The following is a 24,252-nucleotide window of genomic DNA, read 5'->3' as shown; positions in this document are numbered from 1 at the left end:
ACGTATACAATCACTATACAACCTAACCATGACATCATAAAATATGTCATAATGACATCATTGCAATCAGTTAAACACGCTGGAAACTGGCCTAAATAAATGTCTTAGCTAGAAATAGAGAGAGACGCACGTGCACAGACGCACACGCACACACACACTGTCAACACGCACACAGTTTTTGTGCCAAAACATTGTAGTACATTTTAGTTAAAAAAGCACTTGTTGAATCAATCAACGTTGTTTCCACATCATGGAGACAGCCAAATAACCCTTTTGGAACCCTTTTTTTCTAAGAGTGTAGAACACAAGGGATTTACATAAACATGCATGTTTAATTTGTACCCTATGACTGAACTAAATGGAGCCTATCTGCTGAACTACATACAACTGAAAATGCAGCATAAGAGGAGAATAACATCATGTCCAGGTGTTCCCATTTATTTCAAATGCCTGTTGCTCCCTAATAACACTGCCTTGCGCAGTCACCTGTTTGAATTGCCAGTGTTATCAGATGTTCTGGCTATGAATCCTCATTACGCATATAAAAGACCTGGTGGGAAAATGCATATTACGTAGGTAGACACAGACAGCTCCAAATATGACCTAGGAATGGGGAAAATTGTGCTTGTACACTATGCACAACTTGGCTCCATTCCTGACTTCAGCACAGTTGAGACGAGAAAGTGGGAAAGCGATTAGACAACAGCAGAGATCTAACATGAAGAGAGCACGTTTTGACACTCCTCTGTTATCGCCCCACTGAGCCCACATGTGTTTGGGGGAATCAGAGTTCAGGCATGGAGGCGGGCAGGGACTCCTATCTTCACTCTAGGCAGGGAGCTGACTGCTGGAGCGCTTTGCGTAAAGATAAGGGGATGAAGAGGATAAATAATTGCTTTATCGTCTGAAGGAGGGGAAAGAGAGCATCACTTATAACTGAGTGGATAAGACAAAAAACAACAAAACAACGATGGTATCATAAATGAACCAGACATGTCAAAACTCCCCACATCACAACATTGCATTGTCGTGATAGCTATGGTCAGATTTTCTCATTTCTTTTGCAAGCCTTTTTCATAAAGGAACCATATATTAAGCTCTCACATCACATCACATATTACAAGACGTGTGATAGAGCTATGTAGCTATGGTCGGGCATTCTAAGGTCTGTTGCTGCCTAAAAACATAGCCCTGCCCAGTCACCTGTTAAACAAGTGATCTGTATTATGGGGTTGACCACTTCTCATACCCAGACAGAAGCTAAAGGTCACTGCTTAGCAGCATCAGTCCATGGGTATCTCTCACTGCGCTGAGGTCAGTATTTTTATTTGTTTTTATTGGTTACTCGGTCTTCAAAATAGAACATTACAATCAATATTTGTACTTTACTTCTTGAACTTCTCAAACAAATAACCAGACAGACAAATAAGGTCTCAGTCAGTTCTCTCAAGGTGGTTGTGAGTCATTAGGTGGAATAAGATCAGTCTTACCAGGGGCTGGAAGACCTAGACTCAAAACAAACAATACAGTTCTTCTCAAGAGGGTGTACAGACAATAAGGTTTTTAAGAATCTATCAAACAATATGATGATAAACACCAGAGTATGTGAGTGGAGCGGCGCTGGAGTGGAGCGAGGAGTGGAGCGTGCCCAATTTGACTGGAGAGTGGAGCAAGATTCCCAAAGGATGGAGTGTCGGCCTTCTCTTCCGCTCCAATAGCGCTCCAGTAGTGCTCACTACACAAGCTTAGGGCATGCCCGGCCCAGCACGCATTTGTAGTCTACTTGTGTGCTGCTATAGGCCCTTGCTTTACCTACTGTCATGGAGTTGGCTAAATATTGTCCTAAAGAAACTGATAAAACACACAGGTGTAAAATCAAGGTGACTTACAAAGATGAGGACCAAGACCAAGAGAGGGAGTGTGGTGATGTAATGTCCACAACTAAAGAATCATTGTGGAATCTGAAAAGACACATATCCCGAAATCATAATGGTGTACTTACTACATGCACATGCTAAAAGAAAGGAATGAGGTGGTTAGCTAATTAAGTGTGTCATTGGAGAAAAGTATTTATAAACTAAAAATCAGATCTCTTAAAAGGATTCCTTCATTTTTGTTCTGTTATCTATACAATAGGCCATCATTTATTTTGTTCCAATATGCCTGGCATATTCCAACTTTCAAGGAGCTTTCCATTTGGTTGGGTTATTTTGCCTAAAAACCTTTAGGCTAATCTAAAATAAATACAACTCTGCATCCCTGCCCATCCTTGCAAGAGTGGCCAAAAGGGCGTTTAACATCCCCAGTGGCTCTGCAAGCACAGAGAGGATATTCTCCGCTGCTGGCCTGCTCTCCAGGCACCATCACATGAGCCTGAAGCCACAGACTCTGGCCAAACTGGTGTTTCTAAAAAAGAATTAAAAAAGGCACTGTAGACTGAGCCCAATAAGGCATTGTTCGTTTAATTTGTATTTAATTCTAAGTAAGTCACAGCCTATATGCACAATTTATAGACTATGATAATTTAATACTACAAAATGTTGTTTAAATGCTGAGCGCTTAATGTTCATGACTCCCTACCAGCCTAGTGTGTCGCACTCGCAAATGCTTCACAATGTATTTCTTTGTAGGCTATAGCCTTGAAATAATTGAAATAATACAGCCTAAATAATTCATTTCCGTTCCTTCTGAGGCTCCGTGTCTGACTCCTGACCAGTGTTTATATGCGGTTTAATATGACATGTAGCCTATTTGAGACGATGAGCGCTTCTTACATTCACCTTTTCATGTTTATTTTAATACTTTTCATTCAAATCATATGGTTTGGTTTCAATACTTCAAAACCAAATGGTAGGTCCAGGTAGTCACACAAATTGATGGGTGTTGGTTAAATTGTGATTTTAATGAATAGCGAATTTGGAGAGGCTGTTTTTTTCCCTGTGAGCAAGGAGCGGTTTTTAGCGGAGTGGTTGGAAAGGACATGGAGCCCCGGAGCTTGAGCACTGCTCCATGAGCGATGAGCGGAATTTCCGACCACTCAACTCACATACTCTGACAGACACTAATACAGTGAGTATGGTTGGGACTCCATCCTTGTTGTTTGCTCACCTTTTATAGAATACCTAATGGTAAGCTGCTGACCCTTTTATATACCAAGAGAGTTCTCAACCATAATTATCATGGCTGTCTATGTCCATTCTGACATTCAACGAACTGTATGGGGCCATAAACAAACAAGAAACCGCTCACCCAGAGGCAGTGTTTATGGTGGGTGGAGACTTTAATGTGGGGAGGCATAAAACCGTCCAACACTGGGGGCACTAAAACTCTAGACCACTTTTATTCTACCCACAGAAACGTGTACAATAATATAATAATAATAATATGCAATTTAGCAGACGCTTTTATCCAAAGCGATTTACAGTCATGTGTGCATACATTTTTACGTATGGGTGGTCCCGGGATCGAACCCACTACCCTGGCCTTACAAGCGCCATGCTCTACCAATTGAGCTACAGAGGACCACAAGGCCCTCCCTCGTCCTCCCTCCGGCAAATCTGACCACGACTCCATTCTCCTGCTTCCTGTTTACAAACAAAGGCTCAAACAGGAAGTACCAGTGATGCGGTCAATACGGAAATGGTCGGATGAAGCAGATGTGAGGCTATGTTCCGAGATTCATCCGATACCATTGAGGAGTTTACCACAACAGTCACAGGCTTCATCAATAAGTGCATAGACGATGTCGTCCCCACAGTGAATATACGAACATATCCAAACCAAAAACCATGGAATACAGGCAATTTCCATCTGGGCTAAAGGCTAGAGATACCACTTACAAGGAACGGGACAAGGACATGGACACATACAAGAAAGCCTGCTACGACCTCCAATGAGACATCAAACATGCAAAAGGACAATACAATCTTAGAAAAAAAGTGTTCCAAAGGGGTTCTTTGCGAAGGGATAAGGTTCTACCAAGAACTGTTTTGATCAGAAGAACCCCTTTTGGAAGACAAGGGTTATTTGTAAGGCAAAGGGTTCTATCTAGAACCTTTAACATCCTAAGAACTATTTTTGGAAGAAAGGGTTCTTTGATGATTCTTTGGAAGGCAATAATGATTATTTGGAAGGCAAGAAGGGTTCTACAAAGAACCATATATAATATTTCCCAGCATGCTCTATTGCAGGGAGATTTTCAGAATTGCTTTGTTTTACTGTTATATCTGTTGTTTTTGCATTGATTGGTTGATACATTTTATGCTGCACAAAGATAAATAACATATTGTTTTCTAAACTAATCCAATCTGTTAGTAATTGGATTTATTGCACCCATTACTGAGATGGTTGTTCCAGTTTTCAATCTTCCCTACCCTGGCAGTCATTCTGAATGCAGGTTGCGGGTGATTAACAATTCTTCTTGTTGGATATCCTAACTCTAGCTGGATTCCAATAGGAATTACACTTTGCAAGCCAGCATAATGTGACTTGCAGGCCTGATGTGGCCTGTACGCCAGGAGATTCCTAACACCCCTGTGTTAGAGTATAACTAGGCCCTCAAAGAAAGGCCTTATATATGCAATGTATTGTCATAAATCATTACATTTTAAAGGCTAATAAGGCTGGTGGAACTGTTCATAGTGGGTTCTAGGAAGAACCCTTCATAGACGGTTGTAGGAAGAACCCTTAGATGATAAAATGGTTCTTGGTAGAACCCTTCACAGAGGGTTCTAGGCAGAACCATATACAGGACAACAACCTCTCCCTCAACGTCAGTAAAACTAAGGACCTGATCGTGGACTATAGGAGAAAGAGGGGAGAGACCCCATCCACGGGGCTGTAGTGAAGAGGGTCGAGAGCTTCAAGTTCCTTGGCGTCCACATCACTAAGGACTTAACATGGTCCACACACACCTGCACGGTCGTGAAGAGGACACGGCAACACCTCTTCCCTTTCAGGAGGTGGAAAATATTTGGCATGGGCCCTCGGATCCTCAAAATGTTATACAGCTGCACCATTGAGAGCATCTTGACTGACTGCATCACAACTTGGTATGGCAAATGTACCGCCCTCGACCGCAAAGTACTACAGAGGGTGGTGCGGACAGCCCAGTGCATCACTGGGGCCGAGCTCCCTGCCATCCAGGACCTCGATATCAGGCGGTGTCAGAGAGAGGTCCGAAAAATTGACTGTTCACTCCGTCCGGCAAACAGTACCGGATCATCAGCTCTCGAATCAACAGGCTCCGAGACAGCTTCTACCAGCAAGCCATTAGACTGCTAAATAGCCATAATACTGCTAAATAGTCAATTAATGGTTACCTGAACTGTCTGCACTGACCCTATCTTGCACTGACCCTGTGCACACTCACTAGACTACAGTGGGGAAAAAAAGTATTTAGTCAGCCACCAATTGCGCAAGTTCTCCCACTTAAAAAGATGAGAGGCCTGTAATTTTCATCATAGGTACACGTCAACTATGACAGACAAAATGAGAAAAAATAATCCAGAAAATCACATTGTAGGATTTTTAATGAATTTATTTGCAAATTATGGTGGAAAATAAGTATTTGGTCAATAACAAAAGTTTCTCAATACTTTGTTATATACCCTTTGTTGGCAATGACACAGGTCAAGCGTTTTCTGTAAGCCTTCACAAGGTTTTCACACACTGTTGCTGGTATTTTGGCCCATTCCTCCATGCAGATCTCTAGAGCAGTGATGTTTTGGGGCTGTCGCTGGGCAACACAGACTTTCAACTCCCTCCAAAGATTTTCTATGGGGTTGAGATCTGGAGACTGGCTAGGCCACTCCAGGACCTTGAAATGCTTCTTACGAAGCCACTCCTTCGTTGCCCGGGCGGTGTGTTTGGGATCATTGTCATGCTGAAAGACCCAGCCATGTTTCATCTTCAATGCCCTTGCTGATGGAAGGAGGTTTTCACTCAAAATCTCACGATACATGGCCCCATTCATTCTTTCCTTTACATGGATCAGTCGTCCTGGTCCCTTTGGAGAAAAACAGCCCCAAAGCATGATGTTTCCACCCCCATGCTTCACAGTAGGTATGGTGTTCTTTGGATGCAACTCAGCATTCTTTGTCCTCCAAACACGACGAGTTGAGTATTTACCAAAAAGTTCTATTTTGGTTTCATCTGACCATATGACATTCTCCCAATCCTCTTCTGGATCATCCAAATGCACTCTAGCAAACTTCAGACGGGCCTGGACATGTACTGGCTTAAGCAGGGGGACACGTCTGGCACTGCAGGATTTGAGTCCCTGGCGGCGTAGTGTGTTACTGATGGTAGGCTTTGTTACTTTGGTCCCAGCTCTCTGTAGGTCATTCACTAGGTCCCCCCGTGTGGTTCTGGGATTTTTGCTCACCGTTCTTGTGATCATTTTGACCCCACGGGGTGAGATCTTGCGTGGAGCCCCAGATCGAGGGAGATTATCGGTGGTCTTGTGGTCTTCCATTTCCTAATAATTGCTCCCACAGTAGATTTCTTCAAACCAAGCTGCTTACCTATTGCAGATTCAGTCTTCCCAGCCTGGTGCAGGTCTCCAATTTTGTTCCTGGTGTCCTTTGACAGCTCTTTGGTCTTGGGCATAGTGGAGTTTGGAGTGTGACTGTTTGAGGTTGTGGACAGGTGTCTTTTATACTGATAACAAGTTCAAACAGGTGCCATTAATACAGGTAACGAGTGGAGGACAGAGGAGCCTCTTAAAGAAGAAGTTACAGATCTGTGAGAGCCAGACATCTTGCTTGTTTGTAGGTGACCAAATACTTATTTTCCACCATAATTTGCAAATAAATTCATTAAAAATCCTACAATGTGATTTTCTGGATTTTTTTTTCTCATTTTGTCTGTCATAGTTGACGTGTACCTATGATGAAAATTACAGGCCTCTCTCATCTTTTTAAGTGGGAGAACTTGCACAATTGGTGGCTGACTAAATACTTTTTTCCCCCACTGTATATATACACACACTAAAACACACTACATTGACACCCCCACACAAAACCCCCAGACGTTCACATACGCACACACAACCACATAACACACACTTTTACACTCATCATTTGCTGCTGAAACTCTGTTCTTCATTCTACTCTTTTTATTATCCATTATGATGCCTAGTCACTTGACCCTGCCTTCATGTACATACACTACATTACCAAAAGTATGTGGACACCTGCTCTTCGAACATCTCATTCCAAAATGATGGGCATTAAAATGGAGTTGGTCCCCCCTTTGCTGCTGTAATATAGTGCCTTGCAAAAGTATTCATCCCTCTTGGCGTTTTTCCTATTTTGTTGCATTACAACCTGTAATTTATATTGATTTTTATTTGGATTTCATGCAATGGACATACACAAAATAGTCCAAATTGGTTAAGTGAAATTTAGAAAATAACTTGTTAAAAAAAATTCTAAAAAATAAACAACGGAAAAGTGGTGCGTGCCTATGTATTCACCCCCTTTGCTATGAAGCCCCTAAATAAAATCTGGTGCAACCAATTACATTCAGAAGTCACATAATTAGTTAAATAAAGTCCACCTGTGTGCAATCTAAGTGTCACATGATCTGTCACATGATCTCGGTATATATACACACCTGTTCTGAAAGGCCCCAGAGTCTGCAACACCACTAAGCAAGGGGCACCACCAAGCAAGCGGCACCATGAAGACCAAGGAGCTCTCCAAACAGGTGTGGTCCTCTGTAGCTCAATTGGTAGAGCATGGCACTTGTAACGCCAGGTTAGTGGGTTCGATCCCCGGGACCACCCATACGTAAAAATGTATGCACACATGACTGTAAGTCGCTTTGGATGAAAGCGTCTGCTAAATGGCATATGTTATTTATTATTTTATATTAAGTACAGATCAGGGTTGGGTTATAAAAAATATCCGGACCTTTGAACATCCCATGGAGCATCATTAAATCCATTGTTAAAAAATTGAAAGAATATGGCACCAAAACAAACCTGCCAAGAGAGGGCTGCCCACCAAAACTCACGGACCAGGCAAGGAGGGCATTAATCAGAGGCAACAAAGAGACCAAAGATAACCCTGAAGGAGCTGCAAAGATCCACAGCGGAGATTGGAGTATCTGTCCATAGGACCACTTTAAGCCGTACACTCCACAGAGCTGGGCTTTACGGAAGAGTGGCCAGAAAAAAGTCATTGCTTAAAGAAGAAAATAAGCAAACACATTTGGTGTTCGCCAAAAGGCATGCGGGAGACTCCCCAAACATATGGAAGAAGGTACTCTGGTCAGATGAGACTAAAATTGAGCTTTTGGCCATCAAGGAAAACGCTATGTATGGCGCAATCCCAACACCTCTCATCACCCCGAGAACACCATCCCCACAGTGAAGCATGGTGGTGGCAGCATCATGCTGTGCGGATTAATTTCATCGTCAGGGACTGGGAAACTGGTCAGAATTGAAGGAATGATGGATGGCGCTAAATACAGGGAAATTCTTGATGGAAACCTGTTTCAGTCTTCCAGAGAATTGAGACTGGGACGGTGGTTCACCTTCCAGCAGGACAATGACCCTAAGCATACTGCTAAAGCAACACTCGAGTAGTTTAAGGGGAAACATTTAAATGTCTTGGAATGGCCTAGTCAAAGCCCAGACCTCAATCCAATTGAGAATCTGTGGTATGACTTAAAGATTGCTGTACACCAGCGGAACCCATCCAACTTCAAGGAGCTGGAGCAGTTTTGCCTTGAAGAATGGGCAAAAATCCAAGTGGCTAGATGTGCCAAGCTTATAGAGACATACCCCAAGAGACTTGCAGCTGTAATTGCTGCAAAAGGTGGCTCTACAAAGTATTGACTTTGGGGGGTGAATAGTTATACACGCTCAAGTTTTCTGTTTTTTTGTCTAATTTCTTGTTTGTTTCACTCCAAAAAATATTTTGCATCTTCAAAGTGGTAGGCATGTTGTGTAAATCAAATGATACAAACCTCCCAAAAATCCATTTTAATTCCAGGTTGTAAGGCAACAAAATAGGAAAAATGCCAAGGGGGGTGAATACTTTCGCAAACCACTGTAGCTTCCACTCTTCTTGGAAGGCTTTCCACTAGATGTTGGAACATTGCTGCGGAGACTTGTTTCCATTCAGCCACAAGAGCATTAGTGAGGTCGGGCACTGACTTTGGGCTATTAGGTCTGGCTCGCAGTCGGCGTTCCAATTCATCCCAAAGGTGTTCGATGGGGTTGAGGTCAGGGCTCGGTGCAGGCCAGTTAAGTTCTTCCACACAGATCTCGACAAACCATTTCTGTATGGACCTCGCTTTGTGTACGGGGAATTATCATGTGGGAACAGGAAAGGGCCTTCCCCAAACTGTAGCCACAAAGTTGGAACCACAGAATCGTGTAGAATGTCATTGTATGCTGTAGCGTTAAGATTTCCCTTCACTGGAACTAAGGGGCCTAGCCCGAACCATGAAAAACAGCCCCAGACCATTATTACTCCTCCATCAAACTTTACAGTTGGCACTATGCATTGGGGCAGGTAGCGTTTCTCCTGGCATCCGCCAAACCCAGATTCGTCCGTCAGACTGCCAGATGGTGAAGCGTGATTCATCACTCCAGAGACCAATGGCGGCGAGCTTTACACCACTCCAGCCAACACTTGGCATTGCGCATGGTGATCTTAGGCTTGTGTGCGGCTGCTCGGTCTTGGAAACACATTTCATGAAGCTCCCGACGAACAGTTATTGTGCTGACATTGCTTCCAGAGGCAATTTGGAACTAGGTAGTGAGTGTTGCAACCGAGGACAGACGATTTTTACGCGCTACGTGTTTCAGCACTCGTCGGTCCCGTTCTGTGAGCTTGTGTGGCCTACCACTTCACGGCTGAGCCGTTGTTGCTCCTAGACGTTTCCACTTCACAATAACAGCACTTACCGTTGACTGGGGCAGCTCTAGCAGGGCAGAAATTTGACGAACTGACTTGTTGGAAAGGTCGCATCCTATCACGGTGCCTTGTTGAAAGTCACTGAGCTCTTCAGTAAGGCCATTCTACTGCCAATGTGTGTCTATGGCGATTGCATGGCTGTGTGTTCAATTTTATACACCTGTCAGCAACGGGTGTGGATGAAATAGCTGAATCCATCAATTTGAAGGGGTGTCCACATACTTATGTATATATAGTGTTTCTACCTCAAATACCTCATACCTCTGCACATTGATCTGGTACTGCTACTCCCTGTATATAGCTCCATTCTTGTGTATTTTATTTGTCTTGCGTTACTATTTTATTTGTATTCTTTTTTAAACTCTGCATCGAGAAGGACGATAAAGTCTACACCACTTGTATTCGGCACGTGACAAATAACATTTTATTTTATTTGTAAAGTACATTGTCCTTGACTGTTAAAGGTAATTTACTCTTGAGCCAACATCCGCAGCATTTACAGTGAATGTGGTGTCCACAAACACCGTGAATATAGCCTTTAATAGGCACATTGTTGACAGGGCAGCACGCTTCTCTATAACCCTGGCCTTTGTGTATGGATGACAGACTCTTACCAGTATATCCATGGGAAAATAGTTAGTCATGCTACTTTGGGACGGCTGAGTGGAGACATCTAGCATGTGACATCAAAGACCCACTTTAAAAAAAGTGGAGCATTACCCCCCAGTGTGCGCTCTCCTCTCACCCTGTGCATCACAGCCAACAGTCTTTCTCCTAGTTATATGTTTTATACACACATTTTCTGTCAGCTTTGAAGATTGGATTTTCCCCTCTTAGTATGACGGGGTCATGGGAGCAAACATTGGTAATGCCAAACCCTACCCAAGACACCCCTAAAAGTACTATACAAACACAAACACAGCAGATATGAGGTAAACAATAATTTAAACCATTTTATTTGATCATCATGTCTATTTTGACTCACATTCATAAAGATATTTTCCCTTTTACATTAAAACCACAATCACCATTTGTCTCAATGATATTGCACTTCTGTAGTCTCCTTCACTCCCTTCCTGGACCCTGGTCTCCTGTCACTTCTCCCTTGTGCCCTATGTCCCTCGCCCTCAGTCTCTCCACCACGTCACAGTTTGCATGACTGCATGGTCATGGCGTCCTCGGGCCAGCGGTAAGAGTCCACGGCAAACTCGTCATAGTCAGTGCTGTAGATGAGGGAACGCACAAAAGCCTCCTTATCCTCAGGCTCCGGGCACAGCGTCGCCATCTTGTGCTCATAGGCATACTCCACGATCTGTAAGGCACACACACACACACACACACACACACACACGATAGTTCATAGGTGTACACTGTATGCACTGAGTAGTATACACAACATTAAGGAAACCTGCTATTTCCATGACAGACTGACCAGGTGAATCCAGGTGAAAGCTATGATCCCTTATTGATGTCACTTATTAAATCCAAAAGATTTAAGTGCCTTTGAACGAGGTATGGTAGTAGGTGCCAGGCGCACCGGTTTGAGTGTGTCAAGAACTGCAACGCTGCTGGGTTTTTCACGATCAACAGTTTCCCATGTGTACCACCACTCAAAGGACATCCAGCCAACTTGACACAACTGTGAAAAGCATTGGAGGGGGGGTGTTTCTAATATTAGTATGGTGTTTCTAATGTTTGGTATACCCAGTGTAAGTATGAAGACCTATTGAGGGTATGGAAGCATGAAGACCTAAGGAAATGTGTGTGTGTGTGTGTGTGCGCACTCACCTTTACAGCCAGCTTGAGAGAGACATCTCTGATGGTGTTCAGGGGAGGGTACAGTCTTCCCTCCGACAGATCCTTCTCTGTCACCAGGTCAGCAATGGTCTGTCAGAGAGCAACCAAATGGATGAGTTAAGCACACACAGTCACAAACAGATATTCTGCTTACCTTAACACACACACACATTTTACTATAAATAGTACTGAGACGTTGGAATGCACTTGAAATAAAGTTACATTTGTTTAGATATTCTATATGATGTACTGGCTAGGTGGGCATGAGGGCATAATGGGTGGCAATCAGTGTAGATAACTAAGACTTGACATTCATCCCACCCTCCCCCTCCTGCTGTTGCGCAGCCGTCCTCCATCCTCAGTCTCCCTCATTGGCAGGCTGAGTGTGGATCTCACATGTGAAGCTTTAATCGTCTCCCATGTCCACAGAGCCAGGCAGCACAGAGCGAAGCGAGCTGATAGGCTGTTCTTGTGCGAATGCCAATGAGAGGGTTTCAGTTTGGGCATTTTTTTCGATGGGTTATTGACTGGGCTCATTTATGATATTTTCCATGCCACTGAGCTGGGGATAGACATGAGGACATTTTTAGTGATTTCCTTTATTATCTGTAAGCACAGACTGGGTTTCCATGTAGTGTTTTTGCAGGACTGTGCGCAGTAGTCGGTGCAGTTGTCTACAGGCACTGCTCGTAGTACTCAAGCTAGTGCTACTAGAGATCCTGGTTTGAATCCAGGCTCTGTCGTAGCTGGCCGTGACCGGGAGACTCATTGGGGCGGCGCACAATTGGCCCTAGCGTCGTCCAGGGTAGTGGGTGGAATGGCCAGCAGGGATGTAGCTCAGTTGGTAGAGTCATGGACGTTTGCAACGCCAGTGTTGTGGGTTCGATTCCCACGGCCAGTATGTAATAATAATGTATGCACTCACTAAACTGTAAGTCGCTCTGGATAAGAGCATCTGCTAAATGACTAAAATGTAAAATGTAAATGTATTCAATGTAGTGTTTTTGCGGACTAAAGTCTGTGTGAATGCTGTAGTATTTACAGTTAACTATAGTATAAATACTGTTGTAAAATAACTAGTATATACTATAATAATGAATGTAGTGTTTTTGTGGACATTACTGTAGTATTTACTATAATGTTTTAGTTGTTTTATCTTTGACATAGAAGTGGAGTCTTTCTCCTTCAGGAAACCTACTGGAGAAATACTACAAGAGCAAATTGTATATAACCTGTAAGTAGGACTGGGGTCTGAACATATAGTTGGGAGCTTCAACTCTTTTCTATACCTGAGGTCTATACCTGGCATGTAGGTTCCCCACATATGGGTGGCACAAATTGCGACATGGGGGAGGGGAATGGGCAGGGTATATGCAAATTAAATACTGTACTATTTATAGTTTAAAAAGTGTAGTGTTTTTGCAGACAGTGCTTTTTTTGCAGATAATACTGTAGTGTTTACTATAGTATTCTACAGTTTACTATAGAATTCTATAGTAAGTACTGTAGTATTCTATAGTAAACTGTAGTATTTTTCATGTGGGGTCTCCAGGAAAGAGTGAAGATGAAGAGGAATGAAGAAAGAGGGAGAGATATGGGGGAAGAATTATAGCAAGATCGAGTTGAAAAAATAGAGGAAGAGATACTGGGGGCAGAAAGAGAGAGATATTGAGTTGGAGAAAAGACATGTAGAGAGAAGGAGAAGAAGATATATACTAAAGGAGATAGATAGAGAGGGAGTTCACTAGGAACTGACAGAGAGAAGGGAAGAGAGAGTCAGTTGAAGAAGAGCGAGAAGGCCAGATATAGGGAGGAAGGTACAGAGAGAGAGTCAGTTGAAGAAGAGAGAGAAGGCCAGATATAGGGAGGAAGGTACAGAGAGAGAGTCAGTTGAAGAAGAGAGAGAAGGCCAGATATAGGGAGGAAGGTACAGAGAGAGAGTCAGTTGAAGAAGAGCGAGAAGGCCAGATATAGGGAGGAAGGTACAGAGAGAGAGTCAGTTGAAGAAGAGCGAGAAGGCCAGATATAGGGAGGAAGGTACAGAGAGAGAGTCAGTTGAAGAAGAGCGAGAAGGCCAGATATAGGGAGGAAGGTACAGAGAGAGAGTCAGTTGAAGAAGAGAGAGAAGGCCAGATATAGGGAGGAAGGTACAGAGAGAGAGTCAGTTGAAGAAGAGAGAGAAGGCCAGATATAGGGAGGAAGGTACAGAGAGAGAGTCAGTTGAAGAAGAGAGAGAAGGCCAGATATAGGGAGGAAGGTACAGAGAGAGAGTCAGTCGAAGAAGAGAGAGAAGGCCAGATATAGGGAGGAAGGTACAGAGAGAGAGTCAGTCGAAGAAGAGAGAGAAGGCCAGATATAGGGAGGAAGGTACAGAGAGAGAGTCAGTCGAAGAAGAGAGAGAAGGCCAGATATAGGGAGGAAGGTACAGAGAGAGAGTCAGTTGAAGAAGAGTGAGTTGGAGGGTGTGTGTGTATTATTTTGATATTTTAATGAGTGCCCTGTCACCAAGCTATTTGAAAGTCAATTAACTGATAATTGGATGGATGCACCACCTCTGCGGTGGTGAGGAAGATCTCGTCGGTGACGTGTCGGATTGCACAGGCGGTGACGCCCAGGCCGACTCCAGGGAACACGTATGCATTGTTGCCCTGGCCAGGGAAGAACGTCCGCCCATCAGGCAGGGTCACGGGGTCAAATGGACTGCCACTGGCAAAGATGCCCCGCCCCTGGACCAAACACAAGAGTGTCAAGGGTGTCAACACAGGAAAATATATTATACTGTGCATATACTGTACATACACACTGACTCAACCCCTCTCCTCTCTAAATTAACTATCCCCCAGGGTCGTTGTAGTAAGTACAATATGTGCTCTTAATCTATTTATGGAGTGGCTGCATGGCCAAACTCTCTGGACGATCTCTAAACAACTGAACCTTCTGTAGCATGTGCGTGATTACAGGCTACTCCGGCGAAAACGCAGGACGTTCTGCTGCCCAGAGGTGGATTACTGGCAAATTTCAATCGTGCTGTCAATCAAATTGTGTGGTGTTGATCAATGAGAAGCGAAATAACAGTTATGTGGTTAAAATGCAGACTGTTTAGACTGTGTCCTGCTTATGTTTGTGCTACTGCAATATCCTAAGTTACAACAGACAGAGAGGGTTGTAGCCTACATCCTAAATTGGCCTACAAAATATATATATACAGTGAGGGAAAAAAGTATTTGATCCCCTGCTGATTTTGTACGTTTGCCCACTGACAAAGACATGATCAGTCTATAATTTTAATGGTAGGTTTATTTGAACAGTGAGAGACAAAAAAATCCAGAAAAACGCATGTTAAAAATGTTATAAATTGATTTGCATTTTAATGAGGGAAATAAGTATTTGACCCCTCTGCAAAACATGACTTAGTACTTGGTGGCAAAACCCTTGTTGGCAATCACAGAGGTCAGACGTTTCTTGTAGTTGGCCACCAGGTTTGCACACATTTCAGGAGGGATTTTGTCCCACTCCTCTTTGCAGATCTCCAAGTCATTAAGGTTTCGAGGCTGACGGTTGGCAACTCGAACCTTCAGCTCCCTCCACAGATTTTCTATGGGATTAAGGTCTGGAGACTGGCTAGGCCACTCCAGGACCTTAATGTGCTTCTTCTTGAGCCACTCCTTTGTTGCCTTGGCCGTGTGTTTTGGGTCATTGTCATGCTGGAATACCCATCCGCGACCCATTTTCAATGCCCTGGCTGAGGGAAGGAGGTTCTCACCCAAGATTTGACGGTACATGGCCCCATCCATCGTCCCTTTGATGCGGTGAAGTTGTCCTGTCCCCTTAGCAGAAAAACACCCCCAAAGCATAATGTTTCCACCTCCATGTTTGACGGTGGGGATGGTGTTCTTGGGGTCATAGGCAGCATTCCTCCTCCTCCAAACACGGCGAGTTGAGTTGATGCCAAAGAGCTCGATTTTGGTATCATCTGACCACAACACTTTCACCTAGTTCTCCTCTGAATCATTCAGATGTTCATTGGCAAACTTCAGACGGGCCTGTATATGGCCTTTCTTGAGCAGGGGGACCTTGCGGGCGCTGCAGGATTTCAGTCCTTCACGGCGTAGTGTGTTACCAATTGTTTTCTTGGTGACTATGGTCCCAGCTGCCTTGAGATCATTGACAAGATCCTCCTGTGTAGTTCTGGGCTGATTCCTCACCGTTCTCATGATCATTGCAACTCCACGAGGTGAGATCTTGCATGGAGCCCCAGGCCGAGGGAGATTGAACGTTCTTTTGTGTTTCTTCCATTTGCGAATAATCGCACCAACTGTTTTCATCATTCCAGCCTTGTGTAGGTCTACAATCTTGTCCCTGACATCCTTGGAGAGCTCTTTGGTCTTGGCCATGGTGGAGAGTTTGGAATCTGATTGATTGATTGCTTCTGTGGACAGGTGTCTTTTATACAGGTAACAAGCTGAGATTAGGAGCACTCCCTTTAAGAGTGTGCTCCTAATCTCAGCTCGTTACCTGTATAAAAGACACCTGGGAGCCAGAAATCTTTCTGATTGAGAGGGGGTCAAATACTTATTTTCCTCATTAAAATGCAAATCAATTTATAACATTTTTGACATGCGTTTTTCTGGATTTTGTTGTTGTTATTCTGTCTCTCACTGTTCAAATAAACCTACCATTAAAATTATAGACTGATAATTTATTTGTCAGTGGGCAAACGTACAAAATCAGCAGGGGATCAAATACTTTTTTCCCCCCTCACTGTATTTTTGGAACTTTAGTTTAAATCGCCGCAGGGTTTTTATTTCAGCTGTTCAGAAATATGAGGCAGAAGTAACCCAAGTAACACTTGAGCAGAACGTAATTCCTTTGTTTAGCTCTGGGGAAGAGGCGTCCAGGTGGGCGGGACAGGGGGCGGAACGCAGTGGTTCGATTTGGTCATGCAGTCTCAGCCATCAATTTAAGCAGTAAACACAATACATTCACTTATATTAACTTCTGTACACATACTGTTCAAGCACAGTGCTGATCAAGTGTTGAAGTACACAGACACTTCAAGACATTTGCAACAACACACTTCAGACCCACTCCAGTACCTCTGTGATGGTGTAGCACTGCTCGGCGGTGCACTCTGCCTTGCTGGTGGGGTTGCTAAGGGCGAAGATTATCGGCCTCTCGTTAAACGAGGCCATGTCCCTGATGATTTCCTCCGTGAAAGCTCCAGAGATGGCTGCCACACCTAGAGAGCAGGATCGTATTCATTAGGCACCAAAAGGAAGAAAACGGACCGAAACATAGAGTGACTACTGAACTTAAATCCAATACGAAACGCTCACTTTCGTTTTCCGTTGCAAAATGTTTTGCTACGGCGTATCCTAATGAATAAGCCCCACGAGAGAACACATTAACCATGCAGACCACCACAGCTTCTAACCCAGGGGTGGTAAACCATCTCTATCCACCTGGAGAGATATTGGGTAATTGGAATTTCAATGAATCTCAGTGATTTACTGGATTGTATTGAATTGTAACCTGCATAAATAAAAGGTTAAATGAAAATGCAATTGACCCCCTCCCTGCCCCATCAGTGAGCTGATTGGTGTATTACCTATGATGGCTGTGGGTTTGAGCTCATGTACCACATCTACCAGGTTCCTCATCTGCTCGTGCTCGTGGGCAAACCTCTCCTTCTCATGGGTCAAGTGGTCTCTGCCCTGAGGGTGGGAAGAGAGATAGTTGGAAGACAGATTATGATGGAGCTTGTTTCTACACATGCCAACTGGCAGCTGCCAACAACTGATGCTCTCTTTGATGATCTCTGAAATAAATACATAGAGGGATTCAAACACAGACACACACACACACAAAGAATATCTGCAAGAGCCAAGGATTCTGAACTTCTCAAGGGATAGTGGGTTAGGGGCTTCAGTGGAGTCAAGTGCTATGTGTTCTGGTCACTAGATGGCAGTGTTGACTCAGTGCTGGTCTACAGAGTTGGTGACAAACGCCCATCCAGCTTGCCAAAGGCTCCATGGAGTTAGTGACTTTACCAGAATCCTATCTGTCTGCCTGTCTGTCGGTCTTTCTGCCTGCCTGAAAGCCTCATCACTTAGTTTATCAAATAAGGATTACTTCTATAAACAATTCCCTCATCTTTTATTGTGTCAACATGGGGTCAGAATGACATTTTCAAGACAAACAGACTGTTGTGAAAAAGGTCATACAGTGACAAAAGCACGGACACAATACCAGCTTCTGGTGTAATTGCGTGTGCACTGTGCAGAGTTGTCCTTATCACTGATCTAACAGAATTGACTCCACAAACATGCCTCAGATGGTAATCTCTGGGTAGTTCTTCAGTCCCCAGCTACACGTGGATCATGACAGGGCTAAGACTGTGGCAGTTCTCTGTTGTAAGAAATGCAATACTGTTGGCTGTGTCAATACAACAACGGACTCAAAGGACTGGTAGACAACCAGGCTCAAACCCACCTACACCCAGGCAGCATCTTGTGAAACCCTTAATTAAATGCATAACACATCTACAGTTTTTCATCCCATGATGTCTTGTTGAACTATGAGAGCTACTGCTCTTATTCAGACTCATGTCTGTCTGTCAGTTCATGACCAATGATGTATAATAAACAAGTGTTGCGGTCAATTCCATTTAAATTCAGTCAATTCACAAAGTAAACTGAGACTGTCAGTCATGTCACACATCATGAATATATGCAGGTCTTTAGGTCAGGACAGTGGAGGCTCCAGACAGAGCTGTGTCTACTCTACAGGGACTGAGTGACCCTGGCCGAATGGCCAGAGCGGAGGTACTAGGATCACCTTGACGATGAGGCCCTTTGGAGTCAACCATCCAGATCTTCCTCAGAGCCTCGTCTTTGGGGAGTCCCTCCTTCTCCATCGCCATCGTGATGAGGTCAGCTATCCCCATCGCGGCCTGGGGAAAAGAGGGCGAGAAAAGGGAGGGAGGGAGGGCGAGAAAAAGCAGATGTGATAGGAATGCCTCTGTGCCCCACCATTCACTTCCCTGATCAAACAAGGAATAAGTCCCTGGCTTTCTGAGTTATTGTCATCTTGACTCTAGTTATATTAATGCACACCTTCTATTTTGTGATTTAATTCGATGAAGGTCCGTGAAATGCTTGAAAGGCTCAACACGTCCCTTTCTTCTGTTCTCAGCACAATAACCCATTACTATAAATGCACTCGTATTCTACACATTACCATCTACTTCTCTTTAAATACAAAGTGGTCATACATCAACATGGAAAACACATGAAACAAGGCATTTTAAAGAAGATGGGGGTACTGTAGTTCACAGTCAGCCAAGAGCCCCCAGAGACTAAAAGCCATTCTAAATGTCTCCCCATTACAAATGATTTTGTGCTAATCACAGTTTTATGGCCATGTTCTCCTGTTTATTAGAGACAGGGTCTGTTGAGCACAGCCTAGTGGGTCTACTAGACCTCAATAAAAAAGCTCAGTGATTGGGAATGGGAATTTGAAGCATTGGTCTGTGGTTATTTCTGATTATGTCATTAGGGGCAATCAGTCTGCCGTGTTTCTGGGCAGAAAAACAGGAGTGAATTTGCACATTGACATGAGCTCTGCACCCACCTCCCCTGCACCCTGGAACACAATGGTATGGTCTGACATCTTGCTCTTGGTGACACGAAGGGCAGCGAGTAGGCCGGCCACCGCCACTGCAGCGGTACCTGAGGGGGGGAGAGGGTGAAATATATGATTTAGACCTGCAAGTATGAGCATTCCTCAAGTGAGTTACTATTGCAGTGAAAGAGAGAGAGAGAGAAAGAGAGCGAGAGAGAAAGTATAAAAGACAGAAAACTGAAAAAATCTAAGATGAGACATATTACAGAGCCACACCTTCACACAATCTTCTCAGTACATCATAGGGCTTGTACAGTAAAAGTCAATTTGCCATTTATGTTGTCTGCAGTAATAGCAAGCAGATTTACCGAGACAGAGAATTAGAGAGAAAATATGGTTTAGATTAGCCTTCAGAAATCACAACGGCTACCAGGGCTAATGTCTGGGGGAATGTAGTTTTATCTGACAGACGAACTAATGGCTCCTTAGACATGGTGTGACTGATACTGTGGTCTCATTAACAGAGCGGCAAAACTAGGTTGCTCCCATGGCCCTTCCTCTTTTGACCAGGGCCCATAAGGCTCCGGTCAAAAGTAGTCCACTATAGAAGGAATGGGGTGCCATTTGCGACGCAGCCCTAGTCTGGAGTCTCTGGACTTACTGTTACATTACTGTTGTTTTCCACAGGACTCTATCAATCCAAACCCACTGGAGAGAGAGGGATCAGGGGCTCGGTGTGGTTGAATGAGATTTGAATTACTGCTCTACGACCAAGCTATTTGGAAGTCTGATTTAAACTGATTGATTGGATAAATGGGTGGGTGGATGGATGTGTTCCTGCGTGCGTTGGAGAAGAAAGAAAAGGAGGATGTTTGATCGAGAGGGAGTTTGAGTGCATGTGGTGTGTGGAGTGGTGTGTGTGTGTGTGTGTGCTTGTGAGTCACGTTATCGAGTCTGTGCAATTGATATTGGCGTTTTGCAATTGAAGTATACGTGTACCTTGGATGTCATCGTTGAATGTGCAGTACTGGTTGCGGTACTTGCTCAGCAGACGGAAGGCATTGGTATTGGCAAAGTCCTCAAACTGGATGAGACAATCCATTCCATACCTGTGGACAGCCAAGTCAGATAAGACAACATTCACATTCCTTTTTCTAGTCATCCACCACAGAACCAAGAGAATTCAAACAAAGGAGAGAGCTGAAAATCAGACTAATCACTTCCAGGACTGTGATAATGTTGTGCATCTACAGTACAGAGGAATGTTGCACACACACACACACACACACACACACACCACACACCTCTAAGTAGCATGCTCTATATAGTGCATTGCCTCTGCCTGTCCCAAGTCCCTCTTCTACACAACAGGAATAATAACCTTCACAGTTCTGTCCTGGAGAGGGGACTCATTCACTGTTGAGGAGCTCAAGTTACATTTGAAACATGTGGAGTGGGATGCTGTATGAGCTTGGTGTGGTTATGCATACAATGTATATGACTAATTATGAATGTAAATAAGCATGTGTCAATGTGTAGGCTGTACCATCCAGCAATCCACTTTGTCAGTGACTTAGGCCACACAAATACAGTAAGAAACTCTGGTTTTCAGGACTGATTCTATGACAGGCTATTTGTCTCTGTTTAGTGACCAATCCTCAAAAACAGCCGTTACTAGACAGGTTAAATGTCTGTCAAGAAGGGAGGATCTACTAGCTACCACAAAGGAACGGAACCACTATAAAACCCTGTGTAATGGTAAGAATAGTAGGCCCACCTAGTAAATCATCACCAGTCTACTTTACAAGCTAATCCCCAGTCCACATGACACCCTGTTCACCAACATATATGACCTCGTCATACACTAATACAAAACCCTACAAAAACACGATACACAAAAAATAAGAAGTGTATTATGACTTGCTAAAATAGCCTGGTTCCCATGCTCTCTTCCGCAGTGCTGTAAATCTGTGAAAACAGTGTAACATAAGCTCTCTCTACTAGCCAAGCCCAGTGCCACACAGATACGATAGGGGTAGAGGGAGGGAGAGGCTGGGTCATGCACTTCTAATGAAAACTCAAGGGCTCGCATTTCAGCCGCGGGAGGAAATTGGGGACAGGTCGAGCAAACAGAGCGACACCAGCCCAGAATATGGACCTGTCAATCATGAGTGCAAGGAGAGGGAGATGTGATGTGAGTTTCACCCCCTTGTTCTTTATGTATCTTCCTAGCTCCAATTAAACTTGGTTGTCCCTCTCCATTATCTCTCTCCATCTTTCTGGTGAGCCCCACCTCGTCATACCCGGCATATGGAAAAGATTCCACCCCAGCATTTCCGCAGCTTATTGTACAAATCACTAAAGAGGTTTCCCAGTTGGCCTTCTGCTGCTAAAAAGCTTAAGCCTCCAGGGCAGGAGGAGGAGGAAGAAGCGAGAGGGGGATGAGAATTGGAGAGGGAGGATGAGAGTTGGGCTTCAGTGATAATAAAACTTTAGCTCCAGATCAGAGAGGTGGGTTCCATCACTGTGTCTGTCTGCCTGACCCTGTATTCATCCGACTCAGCCATCGGTGATACAGCACATACTGCAAGTGACGATTTACGCAGGGAATGACTGAACGAGTGCTCAAAACGAGCACAGCAGGACTGTGGAGAGAAAATGTGTTTTCGATCAGGCAGAGAGGAAAGGAAAGTGCTAAAGCAGTGCAGCTCTGACTACGTGGAGGACGCGAAAAGCAGCCAAAAAGGCACCATAAACTTTTCATTGTTTCAGGGCTGCGGGAGAGGCGCACAGCGAGAGAGGCGAGGATGCTGTCGCCACTGCAGCACCACTACCGCCCCCTACCGCGTTTTAAATGTGTATCGCTACGAGGTCGCCTCAGTTCATCCAGAAAAACAGCTCTTCAAAGGAGGTGCTTTTGGAGGCAGAGCATTGTGGCTCTGTAGCTCTGAGACAGACGACAATCATGCAGCTCTCGTGTTGCATGTGACAAAATCATATAGTAGGGTGTGGATAGCTTCGAGTTGAAGCACAGACTGATTTATCCTGCTGATAGATAGTACATGATCCACACAGCTCTGTTATTGAATTCTAATGAGGAGGACGGAATGGCCACAATATCAATCAATCAATCAAAACCAAAATGAGAATATTTGTGATGGAGGGAGAGACTGAAAACAGTGACTGTGTTGGATCAGTCTTGGCTAGGGCCAAGCCCCTGGTCCTCAGGCCAAACCAATAGAGAGAGGGGGAGAAAAGGGAGAGGGAGTGAGGGCTTGAGGGGAGTTAGGCCTGAGGGCTAGAGAGGGGTACCTCCGACCAGAACAAAACCCCCTGGTATGTATTGACCCCCATTGTATTAACGATTTTCATTCTCCCCTAAAGCCTGTTGTCTTTCCCTGATGCCTGACGTCTGAATGGGCCCTGCACTCCCACAATGCAACTCTCAGCCTACCGTAAAACACCCAAGACAAAGAGGCTGAATCTGCTTTAGGCGAGAAGCCTCTAGAAACTACCAATACGCCACACCCAGAGATGAGTAACATGTCTAGCAGTAATTCCTAAGTGAGGTTGAAGTGGAGAGAACACATTCGTCTCTCAGTGAGGAGGGAACAGAGAGAGAGCGAAAGAGAGAGAGAGAGAAACAGAGAGAGATGAGAAGACCTAAAGGTGTTGAGAGGAGCTCCTCTACCCAGTGCTAAATCAGTCCATAACTCGATGATAGCCATGAGATATTGGGGAAGATGGCTGTTATGGAAAAAAGGAACAATACAAATCCATGTAATCTGACTGTGATTTGGCAGGGGGAATACTTTCTCTCTGCCGGTCACTCCAGCTCCACTCCTCAGCTCCTCTGTCAACTAGACTGTCCACTCAGACTCCTAGGAGACAGAGTGGCTGCAGAGAAAACTGGAAAACACTCCATCCATCACTGTGGATGAGAGGGACATAGTGGAAAAATTATTCCTCCTTGCACCTGCTTATGGTGTTTCCACCTGCTTAAGTGTTCACAAGACAGTTAATCTAGCCTGGTCCCAGATCTGTATGTGATGAATAGCCAACTCATATGGTCGTACAACAACCATAAGAGTTGGCTTCAAAGCACAAACAGATCTTGGACCAGGCGAACCACATCATCTCCCTGGCACAACACACACCTGTGAGCTAAGGCTGTGTGTGTGTGTGGCCCTGCTGAAGAGGCTCAGAATAGGTATGGGTTGCTTACGCATGGCTTAAACTGTACCGCATCAGGCCTTACCCAAAAAAATCAGTGTTCCGAGGAAAAGTTGAAGAAACACACCCAGTAACGTAATGCAGATAAATAAATACAAATGCACGGTTACACACACACACCACACACACACACACTCTAAGCATTGCTGGTTGTGTGCTACTGTACTAGCGAGAAGACCCCATAGATCTCAACACAACTAGGTTGGTCTAAGTCTAAAGGTAGGCCTAAACTTTACTACAAACTGACAGTCTCTTGTACACTGCACACTACACTGAATTACTTGGGTATGCATTCTTGGGTGACGTCATAATGGATTCATCATAAGGGGCTTACTATTGGGATAGAATCTTAGGTGAGAGAACATTCAGGGAGACAGGTAGCCCTAGGAACATGCAGACATCTGTATGTTCCTAGAGGTAGCCTAGTTGGAAAAAGAAAGTGAACTGGTAAGCAGCTTCGATTACAGAATACTAACAGGTTTTTAGCCGAATATTAAATAATTCCCCATAAATGTAGGCCTATATTTAAGTCATTTAAAAAAAAAAAATGGTATATTTATGTGAAAATGTTCTAATATAGTTGATTTAAGCTTACGTTGTGTAAATAACTCCAACACATCTAGTGAACTGTCAAGCATTATCAACATTAGATGACATATGCAAGATA

The 24,252-nt window shown here is 44.1% G+C and overlaps 1 protein-coding gene across 1 annotated transcript in view; it reads right to left on the bottom strand.

The window, feature by feature from the left end:
* Positions 1-10,860: 10,860 nt before the first annotated feature.
* The window catches only part of LOC121555943 (NADP-dependent malic enzyme), a gene marked incomplete at its 5' end in the record, with an annotated part of 49,977 nt that continues 36,585 nt past the window's right edge, over positions 10,861-24,252 (bottom strand). Inside the window, 9 exon segments of the mRNA XM_045218142.1 lie at positions 10,861-11,244; positions 11,721-11,819; positions 14,282-14,455; positions 16,826-16,968; positions 17,338-17,443; positions 18,567-18,584; positions 18,586-18,681; positions 19,362-19,459; positions 20,352-20,461. Coding sequence (XP_045074077.1) covers positions 11,077-11,244; positions 11,721-11,819; positions 14,282-14,455; positions 16,826-16,968; positions 17,338-17,443; positions 18,567-18,584; positions 18,586-18,681; positions 19,362-19,459; positions 20,352-20,461 — 1,012 coding nt within the window.

Source organism: Coregonus clupeaformis, unplaced genomic scaffold (genome assembly GCF_020615455.1).
Source record: "Coregonus clupeaformis isolate EN_2021a unplaced genomic scaffold, ASM2061545v1 scaf1400, whole genome shotgun sequence".
NCBI classification, from domain to species: Eukaryota; Metazoa; Chordata; class Actinopteri; order Salmoniformes; family Salmonidae; genus Coregonus; species Coregonus clupeaformis.
This window is presented reverse-complemented; position numbering and strand designations above follow the sequence as displayed.